At 40.2% G+C, this 20844-nt stretch overlaps 1 protein-coding gene across 1 annotated transcript; it reads right to left on the bottom strand.

The window, feature by feature from the left end:
* Nucleotides 1–1454: 1454 nt before the first annotated feature.
* PTGER3 (prostaglandin E receptor 3) lies at nt 1455–17295 on the bottom strand. The gene is made up of 2 exons (XM_032218387.1): nt 16248–17295; nt 1455–1996 (listed from the first exon to the last, which is right to left on the bottom strand). Exons 1-2 carry the CDS (start codon nt 17106–17108, stop codon nt 1709–1711), a joined length of 1149 nt encoding a protein of 382 aa, XP_032074278.1. The 5' UTR covers nt 17109–17295; the 3' UTR covers nt 1455–1708.
* Nucleotides 17296–20844: the final 3549 nt, after the last annotated feature.

Raw genomic sequence — 20844 nt, 5'->3', positions numbered from 1 at the left:
CCATCTGCCCAGTGATTGTAGTATGTGAGGGTGAATGGAGTTCAAAAGAATTGGAAGATGCCACATACAGAAAGTCTGATTAATCCACATTTTTACTAATGGTCTATCTTATATTGAAGGATGTCCAGTGAAAATTATACTTAATTTGAAAATTAATATTGGATTAAAACATCATATGGAATATTTTAACAATAGCATGAGCCTACATTAACTATATTTAATAAAAATTCACATATATGTTAATATATATGTAATATGGATTGATTTCAGGATACATACGTCATTGAAATAATTGGGATTTTAACCTGGTACTTCCACATTGATTTCAATAGAATATGAGTTTAACTGTTTTAATTGGACCTAAGTGATCCAATACAGTCAGTAGGCATATAAAACAAATGAGCAATTTAATATAATTACTGAGAAAACATCCAAATATGCACCACTGCATAAACAACAACTTCAGAACAATCTCTATTTGGAATTCAGCAACATTTAAATATAATGGTATCATAGAATAGATTACACAACACACTAAAATTTGGTTGGTTTAACATATTTCTTTTGGCTGGGTAACATATTAACACCCCCCCCCCCCAAAAAAAAAGCACACACTGACTTGATGCAAGGTGGGAATCAATCACATGCTCAATCCGATCCTCAACAGAATATTCTCAAATTTGGCAAGTTTTTAGTAAATATAAAATTTGACACATCTGCAATATTGCACAGGTTCTGGAAACATGATTATTCCCTGATGCCCCCTGATATTGCAATAGCCTATTTCTATTCATAGTTCTTCCCCCAAAATGTTCAAAAATACAATGTTGATTACCAGAATTATTTTAATTGCTGGTGATTTCGTGGACACACAATTTTCTTGGAAGCATTTGAGAACTGATTTGCCACAGCCACCTTCTGCCATTTGCCACAGCGACCTTCTGCGCTCTACATGGGGCTGCCCTTGAAAAGTGTTTGAAGACTTCAGCTAGTCCAGAATGCAGCCGCACGAGCGATTGTGGGTGCACCTAGGTACACCCACATTACACCTATCCTCCGTGAGCTGCACTGGCTGCCCATTGGTCTCCGGACTCGCTTCAAGGTGCTAGTTATTACTTATAAAGCCCTGCATGGCATCGGACCTGGGTACCCGAGAGACCGCCTCCTGCCAATTACCACCCAAAGACCGATTCGATCACACAGGCTCGGCCTTCTCCGGGTTCCATCTGCCAGCCAATGTCGGCTGGCGACCCCCCGGGGGAGAACCTTCTCTGTTGCTGCTCCGGCCCCCTGGAACGAGCTCCCCATGGAGATCCGGACCCTTACTACCCTCCCGGCCTTCCGTAAAGCTACCAAGTCCTGGCTGTTCCGGCAGGCTGGGGGCTGTTGAAGTATCCAGCCCTGCTTCATTTGTGACTGTTGTGTACTTTTAATATTGTTTGTATTGTCTTATTTATCCCCTCCCCCGTTTCATTGTGAGCCGCCCAGAGTCCTTCGGGAGTGGGTGGCATACAAAACCAATAAACGAAATGAACGAAACAAAATAAACACTTAGATAAATTTAAATTAGTGAATTAAAAAAAGAACTCCACTTAACCTTAACTTCCCCGTAATTAATTTACAGACACAAATGGAAATGTGCTGGATGCCCAGATTCACAGTAAGGAAAACACTTGAGCTAAAAGAAAGTACTGATATGAAAGTTGATTCAAACTGTTGTACGTCTGATTTTGTTGGGTAAAATGATATGTTGCCCTTTCCATTTGTCCTGAGAGTAGCATGAAATGGCCCGGGCTACCTGACAAAACTTCTGCACGAAGATCTTCCTAAGCAGCAAATAAACCCAGGGGTCCAGGATCTGATTCAGTGAAGCCAAGCGGATATGGGCTAAGGAGAAATTGCATTCTGGCTGCTGTTCTGTACTTTGGGTTTGGTTACAGGATTCTCTGCATTGATTCATTGGGTTGGGGTTAAAAGTCACTTTCAACATTGTCACCTAAAAAAAAGAAAGAGCAAAAAGAAGTATGCTATTATTACTCAAAGCAATATTTTAAATCATTCTTTTATATAGTACAGGTAGTCCTTGATTTACAACCATAATTGTGACCAACATTTCTATAGCTAAGCAAAACATTTAAGTAAATTTGCCCCATTTTATGACCTTTCTTGCCCACAATTGTTAAGTGAATCACTGCAGTTGGTGAGTTGGTAAGTGAATCTGGTTTCTCCATTGAACTTTGCTTATAAGAACATCACAAAAGGGCATCATGTGACCTCACATGACCTCAGGACACGGCAACTGTCATAAGTTGCCAAGTGTCTGAATTTTGATCATGTGACTGTGGGGGTGCTGCAATGTTTGTAAGTGTGAAAAACGGTCATAAATCACTTTTTCAGTGCTGTCGTAACTTTGAATTATCGGTAAGTGAATGGTGTAAGTTGAGGACCACCTGTATAACAATTAGTAATATTAAGGCAGAACAACATTCTCGAGTCTTGTGGGAAAGAGCTGTCCTAGTTGTTTGAATTAAAGAGTCATAGGAGAAGCATAGTACGACTGAGTAGTTCATTCAGTGATACGCTTTCTTTACAAATTCTTCTTCAAGTTCCTTTCTGGCTGCTCTGAATCCAGAACCAAGACAGTTGCATCACTCTAAGATTTAGTGTGAACTTTGATACATCAAACCCAGAAGATCTCAAAAAAGTCACAAAGAAGCTACTGAGAGTCTTGTTTTTGTGGAACAAGAAAGGCATTTTGCGAGTTAAGAATATGTGTGTGTGTCTGCTTAGCTGCACCAACTTGCTTAACATACTGCTTTCAAGATGAGCAACCAGATAACCTGTATACCTTATATCAGAAGAATGTGATGGCACACACCTTAGTTTCCTTTGCCAGAAATAGATACTGAGAAACCGGAAATAATATATAGCTATTATGACTAACTAGCTATTATAATATTATCCTTCATACATTTGCCCAATCTTTTAAAACTGGTAACCATCATAGTATGTTGTAACCATTCATTCTACATAGTATTAAGTAGGGTCAAGCATTATTCTACTTGGAGGGAGATCACCAGGCATTTCAAGGCAACAAACAATGCAGGGAAGTAAAAAAAATCCTCTCTTCTGTATGGTTGCCAAACATTTGTAGAGATAGACTTGATCACGGAGGTGATGGCTGCACTATTGGAAGACTTGAAAGGACAAGTTAGGGGTAAATCATCTTGGAGAAAATCTTTGTGGTTGCTACAAGCAAAGAACTTGATAGAACAGGAATGCATAAAGTTTCCAGAAGGTGTGCTTGGTTAGAAGGAAAATTTTCCTCTTTTCTGTTTTCAGTTACATCTTTTTCTGCTTTGCTAGAAGGTATCAGAATCTAAAATTGGGAAGGAGGAGATGGAATTCTCCTTATCCACTTTCTTAATTTTCCTTTTATTGATAACTTTTCTGAACCACATACTCTCAAAGATTCTGTTCCTTCCTTTTTGGGCAGTTATTCCAGCCCTTCAATAATTTTTGGTTGCTTTTTCTAATACTTTCTCCAGAAGAATGGCAGAAAGAATAACTATAATTGTATTATTCCATTTATACCTATTTTAAATATATGGCTTGTTAAATATATGCCTATGTTAAATATATGACTTTGAGCTTATGACAGTTAAAATACAATATAAAAATACAAAACAAATCCAGTTTTTAATATTGCATATGTTAGAAAAATCTTGCCAACAAAAATTATTTTTATTTTAAACCATCTAAATTCAGTCCTGTCATAAATCCAAAGACTTCAGGTATTATTGATTTTAAAAAGAAATTCATTATTTCCAATTACTTTTCTCTCAACTATATTGATAATAAAAACATTTTGCGGGTTTTAAGCCATTATGAAAACCAGCTGAGTCAGTAAAGAAATCATTGTGGGAGAAATAAATACATTCACATTTAATCATAATTACTCTCAGGGGGGAAATTGCCTTTTCCTATACCCTTTCCTGTACCCTATTATCTTATACCCTTAGAATCAGTCCATTTTCTTCATGCAATAACTCTGAAATTATATCAGTTAGATATAAGCTTGCAGTTTGATTCTATTTCATGCAGACAAGGAATATATTCTGATAAAAAGCTAAGTGGTATTTATTTTTCCATGAATTATTTGGCATTCACTTTTTTTACCCTCAGAACTTTCTGTAATTCTCCATTTCCTTCATAAATACTGAAAGCACAGCTGCCTTTTAATTTAATTCTACTTGAAAGGGATAAGGATAAATATAACCAGACTTATCAGATTTTAATGTTACATAATTTTTTCATTAAGAAATTTGCTACAGAATATTCTGAATGTATACTTTTGAAACTAATATTGACCCAACTGGTATATTCTGGTTGCTTTTTCTAATACTTTCTCCAGAAGAATGGCAGAAAGAATAACTATAATTGTATTATTCCATTTATACCTATTTTAAATATATGGCTTGTTAAATATATGCCTATGTTAAATATATGACTTTGAGCTTATGACAGTTAAAATACAATATAAAAATACAAAACAAATCCAGTTTTTAATATTGCGTATGTTAGAAAAATCTTGCCAACAAAAATTATTTTTATTTTAAACCATCTAAATTCAGTCCTGTCATAAATCCAGGATAATTAATAAATTAATACAATAATTAATTAATTATTAATAATTAATTAATTATTGTATTAATTAATACAATAATTAATTAATAAATTAATACAATAAGATATTGTATTACATGTCTCATACAATGAAGCAAATCAGAGGCTATATTTAATTCCCGTCATGCAGAGATCACCTGATCTCCTGCCTCCTTTCTTTCCTGCTTCCCTACAAATAAAAGCAGTCATAATTTGGACCTTTTTTAGTTTAAAGCATGATCAAATTTTTGAAACCCATTTCTGTTATTAATTGCGCATCACTGTATATTGTACCTATGCACTAGCTGTATTTGTGTAACATCCTTAAGTTGGTTACACCTGGGGCATGATATCATGCAATATCCAGTCAGCTGCAAGATTGCTTGAGCAGTTTTCATTAAAAACATGCTCAGGGCTGTTTTGGTTAAAGGAGCCTCCCTTATTCAGCCATGTCATGCAAACAAAGTCAAAGGTGTGGAACAGTTGCCCAGTCATGCCAAATTAGCCTTCCGAGGAAAAGTGGAGGATATAAGTAAGGATATAAGGCAGCAAGGCTTTGTTACAAAATGCACTGAAATGTGATGGCCCTCAGGCATCAGCAGAATTGCACCTCACACTGATTGCAGGTATTCCTCCTGGAAATGCTTACAGCCAGCAGTTATTCCAAATGAGAAAGAGTTTCTCCTGCCCAGCTTCTGAAAATATGTCATGTATTTTCTTTCAGTTCAGTCAAAAATATTGCTTGGGAGCAATATTTGCAGTTTGCATAACTAACTTATACGATGAATCAAGAATTTGGTGGCCACTGTCCTGTAGCTCAGTTTGGTGTTTAGGCTGTTGGTTGGCAATTTGGTTGCAAACATTTTATCACCATTTGAGACGACATTGTCAGTGTGTTTTGAATTGTGCTCGTCTATCAGAACACAGGTCTTTAACTACTGTATCTTTTTAAAGACAAGCACAATTCAGAATGTACTGACAATATCTCCTCAAATGGTGATGAAACATTTGCAACCAAATTTCTAAGCTCAGAACTCAAACCAACAGCCTAATCAAACGTATTACTTTCATATGTTGTTATTTTGCTCCCATCCTATTCTTACCTTCTTAGTTGTCTCATGCACCCCTGCAGAGTTTGCTGGGGTTGGGTTAGTTCTCTATTGTTTGTTTGTTTGTTTCTAGAATGTTTTCTTATCATGGGATATCTTATGCAGACTAACTTTGCAGTCAGGGTCCCACCAGAGGGATGATACTGAATACAGACTGATATAGCATATGCTGTGTGGTGGAAATGGGGAAGAAGGGAGGTTGTAACCAGGGTGAATGGGGATTGTATGTTTTCGTGTACATTTGGGATTGGAGTGCTGGAATTGAATGCCATTTCCCCCACTTTTTTTTAACTCTTCCCCCCACTATGGTATATGCCTTGGTCTCTGTCTGCCAAAGGAAAACGATAAGTAGTTATCTAAAGCTTTACCAGTAGTTTCCTGGCAAAAGGATTTTGCAAAGTATTTCATACAGTTAGTGCCAAGCTGCTTGTTTGTGTTCTGAATAAGGTGCTTGTGTTTTAATCAGTACCTATAGTATGGAGTCCCATGAATTAAATACATTCTCTCCTATTAGCTAATTTATTTTTTATTAAAACCTTTATGATTCTTCCTGGAAGCACCTCCAAAGTGATGTAAAACTTGGAAATTAAATTAACCTCTTATGAAAATTTTATAACCATCAAATTAAGCACAAACCATCTTTAAAATAAACTAGGAAAATTAATCCTATATAAAATCCATAAAAATGAGCTGAATGAAAAAAAATACAGTCCTTGATTTATAACACTTCATTTAGTGATTGTTCAAAGTTACAATGGCACTGAAAAGTAACCTATGCTCATTTTTCACACTTAAGAAGTAGCAGCACTTTGTAGCAGCCTCATAATCATGTGATCAAAATTCAGATGCTTGGCAACTGGTTCACTTATGACTGTTGCTGTGTCCCAAGGTCATGTGATCACGCTTTGCAATCTTTTTGGCAAGCAAAATCAATGAGAAAGCCAGATTCACTTAACAACTGTGGCAAGAAAGGTTGTAAAATAGGGCAAAACTCATTGAACAAATGCCTCACTTAACAGAAATTTTGGGCTCGATTGTGGTCGTAAGTTGAGGACTACCTGTATAAACCTAATCTTAAAACTCATTAAGAGTATATTGTATATTGTGTAGTGTACCTCCTACCTTCACACACTATTTGAGAAAAGAAAGAAGAGAAGGAGAGGGAGAGGAAAAGGTCCCTCATCTGTTTTGGTGAGGGAGTCCCTAATTTGGACTCTGCCACAGAAAAAAATATTAACAAAGGTGAGACTAGGAAAGAGGAAATAAAGTGCATGTCAATGTAAAATATACTAAGAGTCAAAAAATCACAACCAAAAATTTAGGTGCACAAGTCTGGGAAAATAACCAAGGTGATTATGACTTGACCCAGTACATTAAAGAAGCAAGATTGGCATATTATGGTTCGAATATCAAATGTTCCTGGATGGTATTTGGGGAAAGCAAGGAATTTGATAGCATTAGGCACGGATACAAGGCAAGGATAAAAGTGAGCTCTGGCTCTCAGCAGCTCCAACATCTGATCATAGGTTTCCCATTGCTGTTTTGTTCTTTCTGGAAGTTTTATTTTACTTGAAAAAAATAAGACTTGAAACTTTTTCTATTAATCTGAATGTCTGAATGTATTAGTTTTTTAATCTCAGAGTTTGACGATAATGTGGAGACAAAGGTAATGGGGGTTATGGGAATTAGATTATGGAATTTTTTTTGTCCTTGAGACACCTAGGTTTCCTTCACACAGTCAGAAAACACTTCCTCTCTTTTCTTTGTTACCAATATTTATCTCCAACAAATTTCAGCTGCCAACAGTGTAAGGTTGCAATTAGCACCAAATTACATAAGGTTTTTTTAGAACAGCAAATGAACAAAGTTAATTTAGGAGACATGTATTTTTCCATTTGGATATTTGTATCAATCTGCCAAGTTCTCACTGGGAAACTATTCTATGTTTCACTGAGGCTCTGGTTTCTATAGTGAAAGTCAACATCTACAGGAAATGTCAATATCCATCTCAAAGATAAAACCTTTTGGTGTTTGAAATGTTTAAGAGTGTTCTAATATCACATCCACTAGTTATTAGGTGATTCAATGATTCAACCTACATTTTGAAATACAAAGGAGAATAATGAAAATAACTTTTTGTTTGCATGTCGGATTGAAGTTGCAGTTATATGTGTGCATTAGATAGTCACTTCAAGAGCTTTAACTCAGGGCGTGACAGATTAAAAAAAATAACAAGTCAGGATCAGTTCAAGTCACCTTGATTGTTTTAAAGAGATAAAAAAAATATATCTCCAGATCATTGGATACTGTCATATTCTGGACATCCTAGTATCTATAAACATGCTTTAAGGCTCTCAACAACTAATAGAACTGTAAAGACTATTTTGATAAATTCTAAGCACATATTAGGGACATATGCTTTCATGGTGAGGCTGCAATGGATGGATATCATTAAATTTATACAAAAATAAATATATTTAGCTTTTAGGGGCTGAGAATTGCCTACAGCGAGCCAAGATTTCCTTACACACTGAGCCCTTTGCATACAACATCATGAGACATGTGTAACAGTGATGGAGTTGGCACTGAAGTACTGTACACTCTATCATTAGCCCTCTCCTTACTAAGGCTAAGGAGACATGGTCACAAGACTTCTTTTTTTTTTTACTGCAATGGCTTAACTTGGCTAGATTGCCAGAGATAATCTACGTGATGTAATGCTTAAAGTTGTTGGATTGGAACAAGGAATATCCATCCTCAGCCATGGAAAATAAATGAGTGATTTGGGGCTAGCTACTTTTTCAGCCCATCCTAGCTCACAGGAACATTGTTGTGGAGGAAAAGGAATACATATAGCACTATGCTATATAGAGGAAAAATGAGATATAAATCTAAACTTATTTTTTTCAATTAATTGGAAAAATGTGATATAAATTATTAAAGTAGAACTGCAAATAAATTGGCATGTAGTATAGATCAAGCCACACATATACCTTATAGTCAAGAAATTAAATATTTAGCATATTTCTGTCATATGTATGAACATAAGATAAAATAGCATAACTTATAATTCACTCATCTTAATTCTTCAAATCTATTAGCAGTGTTTATCATAACCTTTAGGAAGTGCAGCATTTCTTAGGATCAGTTTACATGGTACAAAGTTAACATCAGAATGAAATCATGGTTTCTTATGATACAACAGTCATTGATCTCATTTGAGATGATGATGAGTCTGCATACAAATGGCAGGTTGAACAATTGGCCCTGTGGTGTAACCGGAACAATCTGGAGCTGAACACATTTAAAATTGTAGAAATGATAGTGGATTTTAGGTGAAGGCCTCCTATTCTACCACTTCCTACAATATTAGTCAACACAGTATCAATAGTAAAGACCTTCAGGTTTCTGGGTTCTATAATTTCTCAGGAATCGAAATGGACATCTGTTGTGGCCCAGCAGGAGCCGTTGGAGCTGCCACCAGACTCCAACAGTGAGGGGCCCTATGAGTCGGCCCTGGAGGATGTGAGGACCCTGGAACAGGGTTCCGACTCCGAGCAGGGCGCAGAGAGACTGGTTGGCCACCAGGTGGTGCCTGAGCCTTGGATCAGTGGGGAGGAGACAAAGGAGAGTGATTCAGAAACCAACAGTGAGTTGTTCCTGGATGCACACCATTTGTCAGGAGCAATTACGTAATTACAGGAGGTAATTACGCTCAGCTGATGGTCATTAGGCTCCTCTCCAGACTATAAAAAAGACTGCTTGTTGCCATGCCCTTCTTGCAGAAGTCAACGCTTTGACTAAAGAGAAACTAACTTGGCAGGCTGGATTGCTGCCAAGGTTTGTCGGACTTGCTGCCAAGGTCTTTATCTGTTTGTTTACTTGGCTTTCAGCCACCGAGATTCTGGTCTTGTTATTAAAGGACATTCCATTTAAGCTTGTCTCGGCTTTCGTTACTGGACGGAGGAGGGGGTCAGAATAGACATCTAACATCAAAAACTTCACCACAAAAGCCCAACAAATACTATTCTTCCTGCACCAACTCAGAAAGCTCAAACTACCCAAGGAGCTGCTGATATAGTTCTATAGAGGAATTACTGAGTCTGCCATTTGTACTTCTACAACTGTCTGGTTTGGTACAGCAACTGAACAGGACAGGTACAGGCTTCAATGAATAGTTAGGACTGCAGAAAAAATAACTGCAACCAGCCTGCCTTCCACTGAGGACATGTATAGTGGATGCACCAGATAGAGAGCTGAGAAAATATCTATAGACTTCTCACATCCTAGAAATAAACTGTTTCAACTCCTCCCGACACTGCTATAGGGCATTGCATGCTAAAACAACTAGACAGAAAGCCTTCCCCCTCCATGACATCACTCTGCTAAATACTGTACCTAAATCTCACAGCATTTTCTTATGCCTAAGAATATTTACCCATGTACCCTGTTTCCCCCAAAATAAGACCTCTCCAGATAATAAGCCCAATTGGGCTTTTGAGTGTATGTGCTAAAATAAGCCCTCCCCTGAAAATAAGCCCTCCCCAAAAATATTGCAACATAGCAGCAGCCATGAGGTGACCATGCTCGCCGACTCTTGCACCTCAAAAATAACAAGACCTCCCTGAAAATAAGGCCAATAACTTATTTCGGGGGAGGGTAAAAAGAAAATAAGACCCTGTCTTATTTTGGTGGAAACACGATTGTAGGACTGTATTGCTATTATCCTTCTCATCTTTCCTATTATCTTTTCCTATTGGTATATTATGATTATCACTTGGTTCTTTGTATGTACACTGAGAGGAGACAAATTCCTTGTGTGTCCTCTCACATATGGTCAATTAAAAAGTAATCTATTAGTACTAGTACCATTGCTGCTGCTGCTGCTGATTACTTAGTATTATTACTGATATTGCTATTGCTACAGTTATACAAGGACTCAGACCTATAGCTACCATTAAAATATTTAGACTAAAAAAGGAAATATCAGTCATATATGTAGGTTAGTAGGCTGAATGCTAGTCTCTGAATGCTCCTGCAAATCATTAGGTGTACATTTTTTTTTCTATACCAAGAGCTGCACTTTGCCTCTGAATGGCATATTTCAGAAAAAAAATTAAATGCAGCAAGTTCAAATAGCCTGTCTACTCTTAAGTCTAGAATCCATAATCATTTTAATTTGTAAAGATGTGGGTGTCTTGGAAAATCAAAATTTTACAGTCTGCAGTGTCTGCAGGAATATGTGTGTGTCAAATAAAGAAGGCAGTGTTGTGTCAATTCAGTGGAAAATCTGTCCCTTTTATATGTCTTCCATGGTGTCACATACTAATACAAAGGGGTAGAGCTTAGGCTGTGATACTGCTTTTATCACTTTAATGAAAGCATTAGATTATGCAGATGTCTTGGTTTACAGTCAAATTTGTTTTCCCATCACTGTACTGGGGGGAAAAAGAGCTGCTTCCCTGCACAACTTGGAGACTGGTCAAGATTAGAAAGTTAATTCATATATCAAAATGAATACAAGGCACTATAATAGTCATAAAAGGAAATAAAATGCCACGAATGACATTTTGTTGCACTCGTTCGTACAAATATCCAAGCATTTTTTTTTTTGCTGTCACTGGCAGCGAAACTATTTTGAAGTAATTTGTATAAATTCAGTTTTTTCTTTGCAAAGTGCTGTTAGGTTTGGAGAAAAGGCTAAATGTTTAGTTTAATACAGATTATCTTTGCTGAATAATATAAACCGGATATTCAGATTTTAAAACTATCATTTATTTTTAGTCCAAATTAATCTATAACTGAAGTTTAGTCAAACTAACTAGCTCTATGATTAAATTATCCCATGATTTCTACGACAGAGAGATAGGATTAAGAACAAGTCAAAATGTGCCAGAATGGACTGCAGACTAATTCACTCACTAAGCCTCAGTAAAAACTTTTTCTCTGCTACTTGTGGGTGAACCTTCAAGGTCAAAAGTAACACAATTAGAAAGTTAACAATTGAAGATAAGCTGTTTCATGTATTTATTTATTAAATGAATAAACTTTCCTGTAAATAGCTCCCTAGGATTAAAAATTGCAGATTAAAATGCACAGCCCTCATCAGCAGTAAAAAACTAAAACAGGTGAAATACCACACTGATTTCATAGAACAAGGTTCTTTGCTTTGGCCATGGTTTGTGACCCTTAGGAGATTAAAAGCAGATTGGGGAGAGATAAGAAATTTGGGGTGGGGTGCTTGTGAGCAAAATCACTGTTAGAACTTGCCTCTCCTGTTCCTAGAAAAGGCAACATCCAGCTTGTCTCAGCAAAGCTTGTAATGAGTTTTGATGAGCGTACAATGCTAATGATTGGGAAGATTGCTTGAGAGTTACCTACTTCTACTGTAGCCTTTCAGATACCTGTAATCTTTGGAGTACTTTTGGAAACAAAGTTCAGCATTTCTGCCCACTGTTCAGATTTTATCTAATATAGCAATAGCAACAGCACTTAGACTTAAATGCCAGTTCACAGCCCTTTCTAAGCGGTTTAGATAATCAGCATATTGCCCCCAACGATCTGGGTCTTCATTTTACCGACCTTGGAAGAATAGAAACTAATTCAACCTTGTGTGGGTGAGAATCGAACTCCCAGCAGTGAGTAGAGTTAACCTGCAATACTGCATTCTAACCACCAGGGCTCTTAATCCTTATTTTAACCCTTTTAATTAAAAACACCGTTTTAAATTTATTTTCTTATTTATCATGAAAATATTTAAAAAGTTGCAAACTTTATCATTGTTTTGACATATAGATTAAATTATTTCTATTCTTATCATAAAGAATCTTACTATATTAAATACAGCTAGCCAATTCCCAAAATTTATGTTGCTAAGAAAGGCAGTTAAATGAGTTTTGCCCTATTTTATGACTTTTTTTTGCTAAAAGTTGTTGTTAAGCGAATCAGTGATTAAGTGACCATTTCACATGGTTGTTAAGTAAATTTAACTCCCATTGACTTTGCTTGTGGGAAGTTTACAAATGATGATTACATGACCCCGGGACAATGTACCTGTCATAAATATATGCCAGCTGCCAAGCAACCAAATTTTGATCACACGACCATGGGGATACTGTAACAGTTGTAAGTGTGGAAACCGGTCATAAATCATTTTTTCCAGTGCCATTGTAACTTCAAACAGTAACTAAAACAATGGTTGTTAAGTCGTGGACTACCTGTGTTAAAAGCAAGTGGTATATTTATTTCTTGCAAAACTTTCTTTCCACAAAAGACCGTATTTTTCCGAGTATAAGACACACCTTTTTCCCTCAAAAAAGAGGGTGAAAATCTGGGTGGATCTTATACACTGAATACAGCATTTTTTTGCCTCCTGAAGCCTTGCCCCCTTCACCAAAATGGCTGTGCATAGCCTTAAAGAGCGTGGCACGACAAAACCGTGCTACGCAAAATAGCGGAGATTAAATCGCGTCACTAAAGTCGCGACGTCATCACCGCGCGTCATCACCGCGGGGACAACGCGGTGACAGAAGGGCGTTCTACATGCTTCGTTCTTTGCCTCCAAAGGTAGCCCTCCTCCTCCAGCTGACAGCGGCAGCGGGCACGGGGCAAAGCGGGCTGCCCAGCAGCAGCAGCCCGTGGGAAGGGTCCAGCTCAGCCGCGGGGGGCAGCAGGAAGCAGAGGAGGACGCAGGCAGGCTGCCCTCTTCTTCCTCAACAACATCTCCTTGGACGGGCGGCCTCCGCCGCCAGCGCCTCCCCCGGAGGAAGAGGCAGGGCGGGTGGCAGCGGCTGAGGCTCTCCCGGGGCCAGCGAAGCGGGTTGCCCGGTGGCGGCGGCCGCCCATCCAAGGAGATGTTGTTGAGGAAGAAGAGGGCGGCCTGCCTCTGCCGGGCAAGCCCGCTTCGCCGGCCCCGGGAGAGCGTCAGCCGCCGCCGCTGCCGCGTCCTCCTCCACTTCCTGCTGCCCCCCGCGGCTGAGCTGGACCCTTCCCACGGGCTGCTGCTGCTGGGCAGCCCGCTTTGCCCCGTGCCCGCTGCCGCTGTCAGCTGGAGGAGGAGGGCTACCTTTGGAGGCAAAGAACGAAGCATGTAGAACGCCCTTCTGTCACCGCGCTGTTGTCGCGGCGGTAGGGTCGTTTTTTTCTTAGCGCTTCGGACGCCGCGGATTTGCCTCCGCACTTATGTCGGCGCGGATAAGGACATCGCGGTTTTGTGGTGGAACCTTAAAGAGGCTTTCAGAGTGCTCCTGGGGGTTGGGGAGGACAGAAATGAATGAAAAATGAACAATTTTTTGCTCATTTTTGCCCCCCTAGCCTTCAGGAGCACTCTATAAGCCTCCTAAAGGCTATGCATGCCCTTTTGTTTGACAAAAAAAATGGCCCCGTTTTCGCAAAAAACTGGTAGTTTTGGGGAGGTTTGCAGAATGCAATTTTTTTTAAAAAAAAATTGTCTCTTCAAAATCTTGATCGGTCTCATACTCTGAAAATACAGTAATTAGTTTATTTGAATGAGTCATATAGATTACTTCAACATTTTAGGAGCTATGGTATGTTTGAGAATTTCTGGATTAGGGTAACAATCTCTTAAAATATATTAAACTATATGGTTTGAGCTGAGCAGTTGTTAATATGCCAAAGGAAAGGATGGTACCACTTGCCTTTAGATAGGCCATCCTTGGACCCAAACTTGTTAACAACTCTTAATATGTCCTATCCTATGCATGTCCCTTCCCTTAAATATTGCCATTTTGCAGTTCCTAGGCAGTATGCTTTTCCATTGCAGCCCCTCTGGAACACCCTTCCCTTCAGAATCAACAGCCCCTCCCCACTTCTAACCTCCCAGAAAGCATTTAAGGGTTGGCTTTCGCCTCATATGTGAAGGTCAGAGTAGGAAACTTTGTGGACTGCATTGGGCAAGCTTGATTGTGGCACCAGATTTTTTGTTTCTATTGTTTTCTGTTTTTATGGTTCCACATATTGTTCTATTCTTTGGTTGTGAGTTACATAAGAGTCCGATTTTCAGATGGATGGCTTCAATGATTGTAACCTATTAAGTTAACTAAATAATTCATAAACTAAAAGCTATTCAATATTCTCCCCTACTCATCTGAGAAGTGTTTCAAACATCCCAGGTATAAGAAGTGTTATCATGAACTGGATTTTGTTATGTAGACCATGCCATGATTATGTCTAGCCTACAGATATAATGGCTGAGATGTTATCTAATGGGTGCCATCAGAGGTGGGTTGCTCCCGGTTTGACCGAACCGGTAGTGGAATTCAGGCCTGTGTCGCAGAACTGGCAGAAACCCAGGCCTGCCACGTCCCTGAACTGGTTCCCTCGCCGCTGCTGGGCCGCAGCCATTTTGGTTTTTAGTGACTGCGCATGCACAGTTCACTGTAAATTGTTCTGTGCATGTGGAAAGAACAATTTACATTGAATAGCATTTGAGCGCACAGCTGGCACGCGTGGGGGTTGCGAACCGTAGTCAAACTGGCAGTAAGCCACCCCTGGTTCACATCCTTTTCTCTTAACCTGTTAATTTAACACAAAGGGTTATAAGTCAACCAGCTGATCAGTTGGGCCTTTTCATTCTCTGAATATATATATACCTTATAGAATAGTTATTCAGGAAAAGCTTTGTGTGGCTTAAAAACATACATGTATAACCAAGTCTGGTGCTATATCTTCTTCATCTTTTTTAATTAAAGATAAATAAAGCACCAGCATAATGCAATGCAATTAGTTCATTCCTGTACTGATGAAGTCAGCTTGATTTGGTAGCAAAGCACATGCTGTGCAATGAATAAATCAAAGCATAGTTTTAACTTATTACAGAGGTCTTCCCTGAGACTCTGGAACATCACAATTAGGAGATCAACAAATAGTCTGACTGTTTCCAAGTACTTTCCCATGTTTCTTTTGAAGGAAGCCATTGAAGTTATAGAATATACAACTGCCTCATTTTCACCTTGGGTAAAGCATTTCATATTTCCCCCCAAGATCTACAATACCGAGCAGAAATCTTAATAAGACCAGGAAGAAAACAACAAAATGCTGATGGTTAAAATGAAATTAAATATATCTACAACCATTTTTAGTTATAATCATCTTTAGCTAAAGACAATGAGAAACATGTATGGTTCATCTCAAAAGATGCTTGGACATAATTTTAATAAAGCTAAAGACAGGACAGGGGTTATATAAACAGAAAAATTTCACTGACCAAAGTTGCCTAGCACACTAATTAATAATGAACTTAAATGTCATCTATTTTCTTTCAATTTTTTAAACAAAAAGGAATATCAGAGCATTGTTAAAAAAATTGGCACATATGTTGTAACAAGTTATGCGCTTTTGCCAGTTTTCTCTAACTAGATGTTTCCCACAAATTAGATTTACTACAACAATTTCTAGCCTGGCTTTGTGCCAACAGACCACTCTGTAGCAATTGGACACACGGAAGAAACCTACCAAAAGTGGGGACCAACAAGCAAGAAGGACACACATGATTCCGAGCAACTGGATAAAGGTTTCCATGGTAATCCTGCCCCACTGCTTCCTTGATCGGGATGTTGAGCTCTTGGACCAGCAGCGACACACCAGTGAAATTATGGTTGCCATGTTGCATGCCAAAGTAACAGTGAGGGAAAAGAGTCCCAAGAAAGCAAACGTAGAAGCAAAAACAGCATTGTCCACCCTAGCATTTTCATGATCCTTTATACTGATGAAGCACCAAGTGCCCGGCCACTGAAGTGTATACTCCCCAATGCCCATCATGGGCAAGAGGGCAAAGGCAAAACTAGTCAGCCACACACAAAGTAGCACCATCTTGGTCAACTTGGTCTTCATGTGGCCTGTGTACCAGTGGGGGGCCTGGATGGCCAGGGCCCTTTCCACGGCCATGGCACTTGCAATGAAGAGAGGGCAAAGACCAAAAACGGTCATGGTCAAGCCAAAAAAGACACACAGGTTCTGGGAAGTGTCCACCGCGTGCCATTTCCGATTGGCCAAGTATACTGTGATGACCACGGGGCTGGTCAGCAGCTGCCCGGCAAGGTCCGTCAGGGCCAGAGAACCAATGCACAGCAAGAACGGCCTCTTCCGCTGGTTCTCCTTCTTCTGGTAAGCTCGGTAGGCTAGCAGCATGGCCAGGCCGTTGCCCACCATGCCCGTGATCATCATGGTCAAAGGGAAAGCCACCGAGACGGAGGCGCATTGCTCCGCGAAGGTCCCGCTGCCGTTGCCTTTGTCCCGGCTCCCAGCGTCGTCGAGGGTGGCCATGGCGAACGGAGTGGAGTTGAGCCGCCCCCCATAAAGCCCGCGGAAAGTCATGTTGCGCGCGCGAAGGACGAGAGGAGAAGCCTGGGCGGCAAGAGGGAGCGGAGCGTGAGTCGATCTCCTTCCATTGCGGCGCTCCCGCCTTTAGCGAGCCGCCTTCGGGGCTTCAAGTGGTCGAGGAAGATAACCCGCCGCTCTCTTAAAGGCGCGGAGGCGGAGCTTTCATTCATCAGGTGCCTCTCTCGTCGCTCTCTCGGAGAAAAAATTAAGCGCTCCCACTTGGGCGTCTCTCTCTCTCGCAAGCACGGGTGCTCAAAAAGTGTCCAGGACTCTCCCGGGGCGTGGTGTTTTTCTATAGCCCAGGCGTCTTTCCTTTCCGTGCCTTCCCCAAGTCCTATCCCCTGGTTGCGTTTTGAGTACGGCTCGTCGGGCTTTTCCTCCCTGGGTCGTGCACAGGCTCGCAACACGCTTGGATCCCAGTTTTCCCCTTCTTCCTCAACGGCGAATGGGGCCATGGGATTAATGGGGTGGGTGGGTGATGCAGTCCATGGCTCAAGGGAACGGTGTAGAAGATGAAGCAGAATAATATGTGTCCGAAATCCTGGGATGGTGATGATACCAAGTTTAACAAACTGATCTATGGAGATTCTCAAGTTATCCGGTCATGGTTGTCCCCAAAATGCTTTTTCAAGAGGCAACTGAATTCTGAAGCGAAACGTCTTCAAAGAAAAAACCCAGAAAGTCCAGTTGTCTCTTGAAAAAAACACCTTCGGGACAGATTTAATCTTTCCATTTTATGCAGCATTATTAGTATTTTACTGGATAGGGCCAGTAGTCCAGTACCCCCTTAGCTTTAGGTATTGGACTATGGGGTGAGCTGTGTGAAAATCTGGGGGGATTATGAAACATGGTTTCTGGGGTGTGGAAGTGAGGTATTGCACTGTAACAGGCTTCTGTACAGAATAGTAATATAGTTTTCCATGATTTGAACTGAGCCCTGTTACCGTATATACTCGAGTATAGGCCGACCCGAATATAAGCCGAGGCACCTAATTTTACCACAAAAAACTGGAAAAGTTATTGACTCGAGTATAAGCCTAGGGTGGGAAATGCAGCAGCTACCGGTAAATTTCAAAAATAAAAATAGATACCAATAATGTTTTTGAATATTTATTTCAAAGAAAAACAGTAAACTAGCGGTGTATTCAATGAAATACTTCACTCACCTCATGATGCTGATGTCCCGCTGTGATGATGTCCCGTGCAGCCGCGGGAGCGATGTCCCGCCTCCTATGACACACGGCACAGTGATTCCTATCATTGGATCACTGTACCAGAGGAGGTGGGACATCGCTATGTGGCTGCTTGCCATAACAAGGAGGAGGTGGGACATCGTTGCAGAGCGGCAGGAGGGGGAGGAAGGGGAATCGTAAGACAGCCCTGCATTACATTAGAACGTGAGGAGGGGGGATGGTGCGGTGCGCGCTGCGCGGCAAACTGACACAGAGGGAGGGGAAACTCACAGGGGCACTGGGCCATTCACGAGTGTCACCCAGCGGCATGCCCCCGCCCCTTTTTCTCCTCCATTTCGGGCAAATTTTTCACTGACTCGAGTATAAGCCGAGGCGGCTTTTTTCAGCCCAAAAAGTGGGCTGAAAAACTAGGCTTATACTCGAGTATATACAGTAAGTCCTTTTAGGTCCATATGGTTGGTGAACTGAGGTGGTTGGCTTTCCAGTGAGTCTCCCTTGGCAAAACACAGGCTTCTGCTGAAGCCAGATGGCAACAGTTCTTTTAACTTTCCCTCTAGGGCCTTCTGGCTGTTCTCTGCTGACTGAAGGTGCCGATTACCAGGAAATGTGTATTTTGTAGTGCTCAGTCTTGATGCTATCATATTTGAGTTGCAAGTTTTAAATATTGCCCTCCTGTACTTCTCACACATCTTGACTATTTCTGGCGGCAATTTTGTTTCTAAAGGGCATTTTAAATAAACATAGCAGTAATGCCACCTAGTGAGAAAAATTATATGCAATCTGACACATTTTCTCTAGTGCTTTAAAACAGCATTTCATTAATAATGATTTAGGCTAATTATTGAGAAACAATTATCTGCTGTATAATGTTGACTAGTTAAACAACTCTATGGTGCAGCCAGAACAATCTAGAATTGAACACACTTAAAACTGTACATGATAGATTTTAGTAGGAGCCCTCCTATTCTATCACCAACACAGTATCAGCAGACCTTCAAGTTTCTGGATTCTATAATCTCTCAGGACTTGAAATGGATACCTAACATTAGAACCGTCATTAAAAAGCACAACTTCTGGTGCCAACTCAGATAGCTTACACTGTCCAAGGAGCTGCTATTGTTCTACAGAGGAATTGAGTTTGTCATTTGTACTTCTGCCTGGTTGGTACAATAATCAACAATTCCAACCAGCCCGACTTCTACTGAGGACCTGTATACTGCACAAGCCAGAAAGGGAACTAGGAAAATATGTACAGACCCCTCACATCCTGGACACAAACTGTTTCAGCTCCTCCCCTCAAGTCACCACTATAGAGCATTGCATGCAAACCCCCCCCCCCTAGTTTTCCACCCATCATTCTGCTAAGCACTTACCATATTTTTTGGTATATGATGCAATTCCCCCCCCCCCCAAAAGTGGATGGAAATGTCTGTGCATCTTATACAGTGAATGTTGCCAAAGCCCCGCCCACCCTCCAGCCCACACCCTTTAACCTCTGCCTCCCAGCAATTTGCCTCCTTGCAGCCTGGTCAGCTTCAGCACAGCCTCATTTAGCACAGGCAGCTGATTGGCTGTTGTAGCTGCTTACCAGAATACCACCTATCAGCTGTTCCACGCTGCGGGAATTGCCACTGCCTCTTGCCGCCATCCATTTGCAGCTCCCATCTCTTGCCGCCTCCATGCGTCCTGTTTTCAGCCTCCACGTGCCCCATTTTTTGGCCATTCCAGGTGCTGCCTATACCCACAGGCTGAAAATAGGGTGTGTGGAGGCCAAAAATTGGGTGCATAGAGGTGGCGATGGCAATCCCCACTATATGGAACAGCTGATAGGTAGTATTCCGGGAGGCAGATCCAACCGCCAATTAGTTGCTCATCCAATATTCTAATTTTAAAACATTCCTCTATGTCAGTTTCATTTTATGAGTTTTTGAATTATACAATAGAAACAGCCAGTACTTTATTAATAATGAATTCTCCAAGAAGTTAGAAATCTTGCAAAACCCAGTCTTTGTGCACAATCAATGGGGATTATCAATTTGTGAATCAATGGGATACATTCCTTGGAAGAACTGAACACAGTATGTCCAAGCAAAAAGTAGGTAAGAAAGAATAAGACCCCAATAACAAGTGGATGTTGTATCAGAAGCAAATGGGAGGATTGATGGAAGCATTTTCAGTGAAGATCTGAAAATAATTTATTACTTTCCTGTAATTATAATTGAGTGATCATCTGTAAATTTACAAAGATTCTACACTCCGACTGAAACCTCCTATAGGCTTGATATTTTTGTCAAGATCCTTTTAAAATAGTTATGAAATACTTCTTTCTTATAAATCAATGAAATCCCACAATTCCTTGTAGAACAATTGTTCACTACTTTGCCTTGTCCTACAATGGTCTAATCAGACTTTCTCAAATGAATCTACAGACCAGATCATATTATCTAGCTATTTGTTTTGTAGCTAATTTTATGCTAAAAGTAGCAGCTGAATACAAATTTTACTTTGCTAATTTTTTCACTCACTTTTTCTAGACT

This window comes from Thamnophis elegans, chromosome 5 (genome assembly GCF_009769535.1).
Source record: "Thamnophis elegans isolate rThaEle1 chromosome 5, rThaEle1.pri, whole genome shotgun sequence".
Taxonomy (NCBI): domain Eukaryota; kingdom Metazoa; phylum Chordata; class Lepidosauria; order Squamata; family Colubridae; genus Thamnophis; species Thamnophis elegans.
Note: the sequence above shows the minus strand (reverse complement) of the source record. Positions and strands in the feature narration are given on the sequence as shown.

What these genes read in the sequence shown, in the direction of transcription:
- PTGER3 (XM_032218387.1), bottom strand. Translation starts at nt 17,108, where the DNA reads ATGACTTTCCGCGGGCTTTATGGGGGGCGGCTCAACTCCACTCCGTTC. An exon ending in CTTGTTGGTCCCCACTTTTG is followed by an intron (nt 1,997 to 16,247) that starts GTAGGTTTCTTC and finishes TCTTTTTTTTAG; the next exon opens with GTGACAATGTTGAAAGTGAC.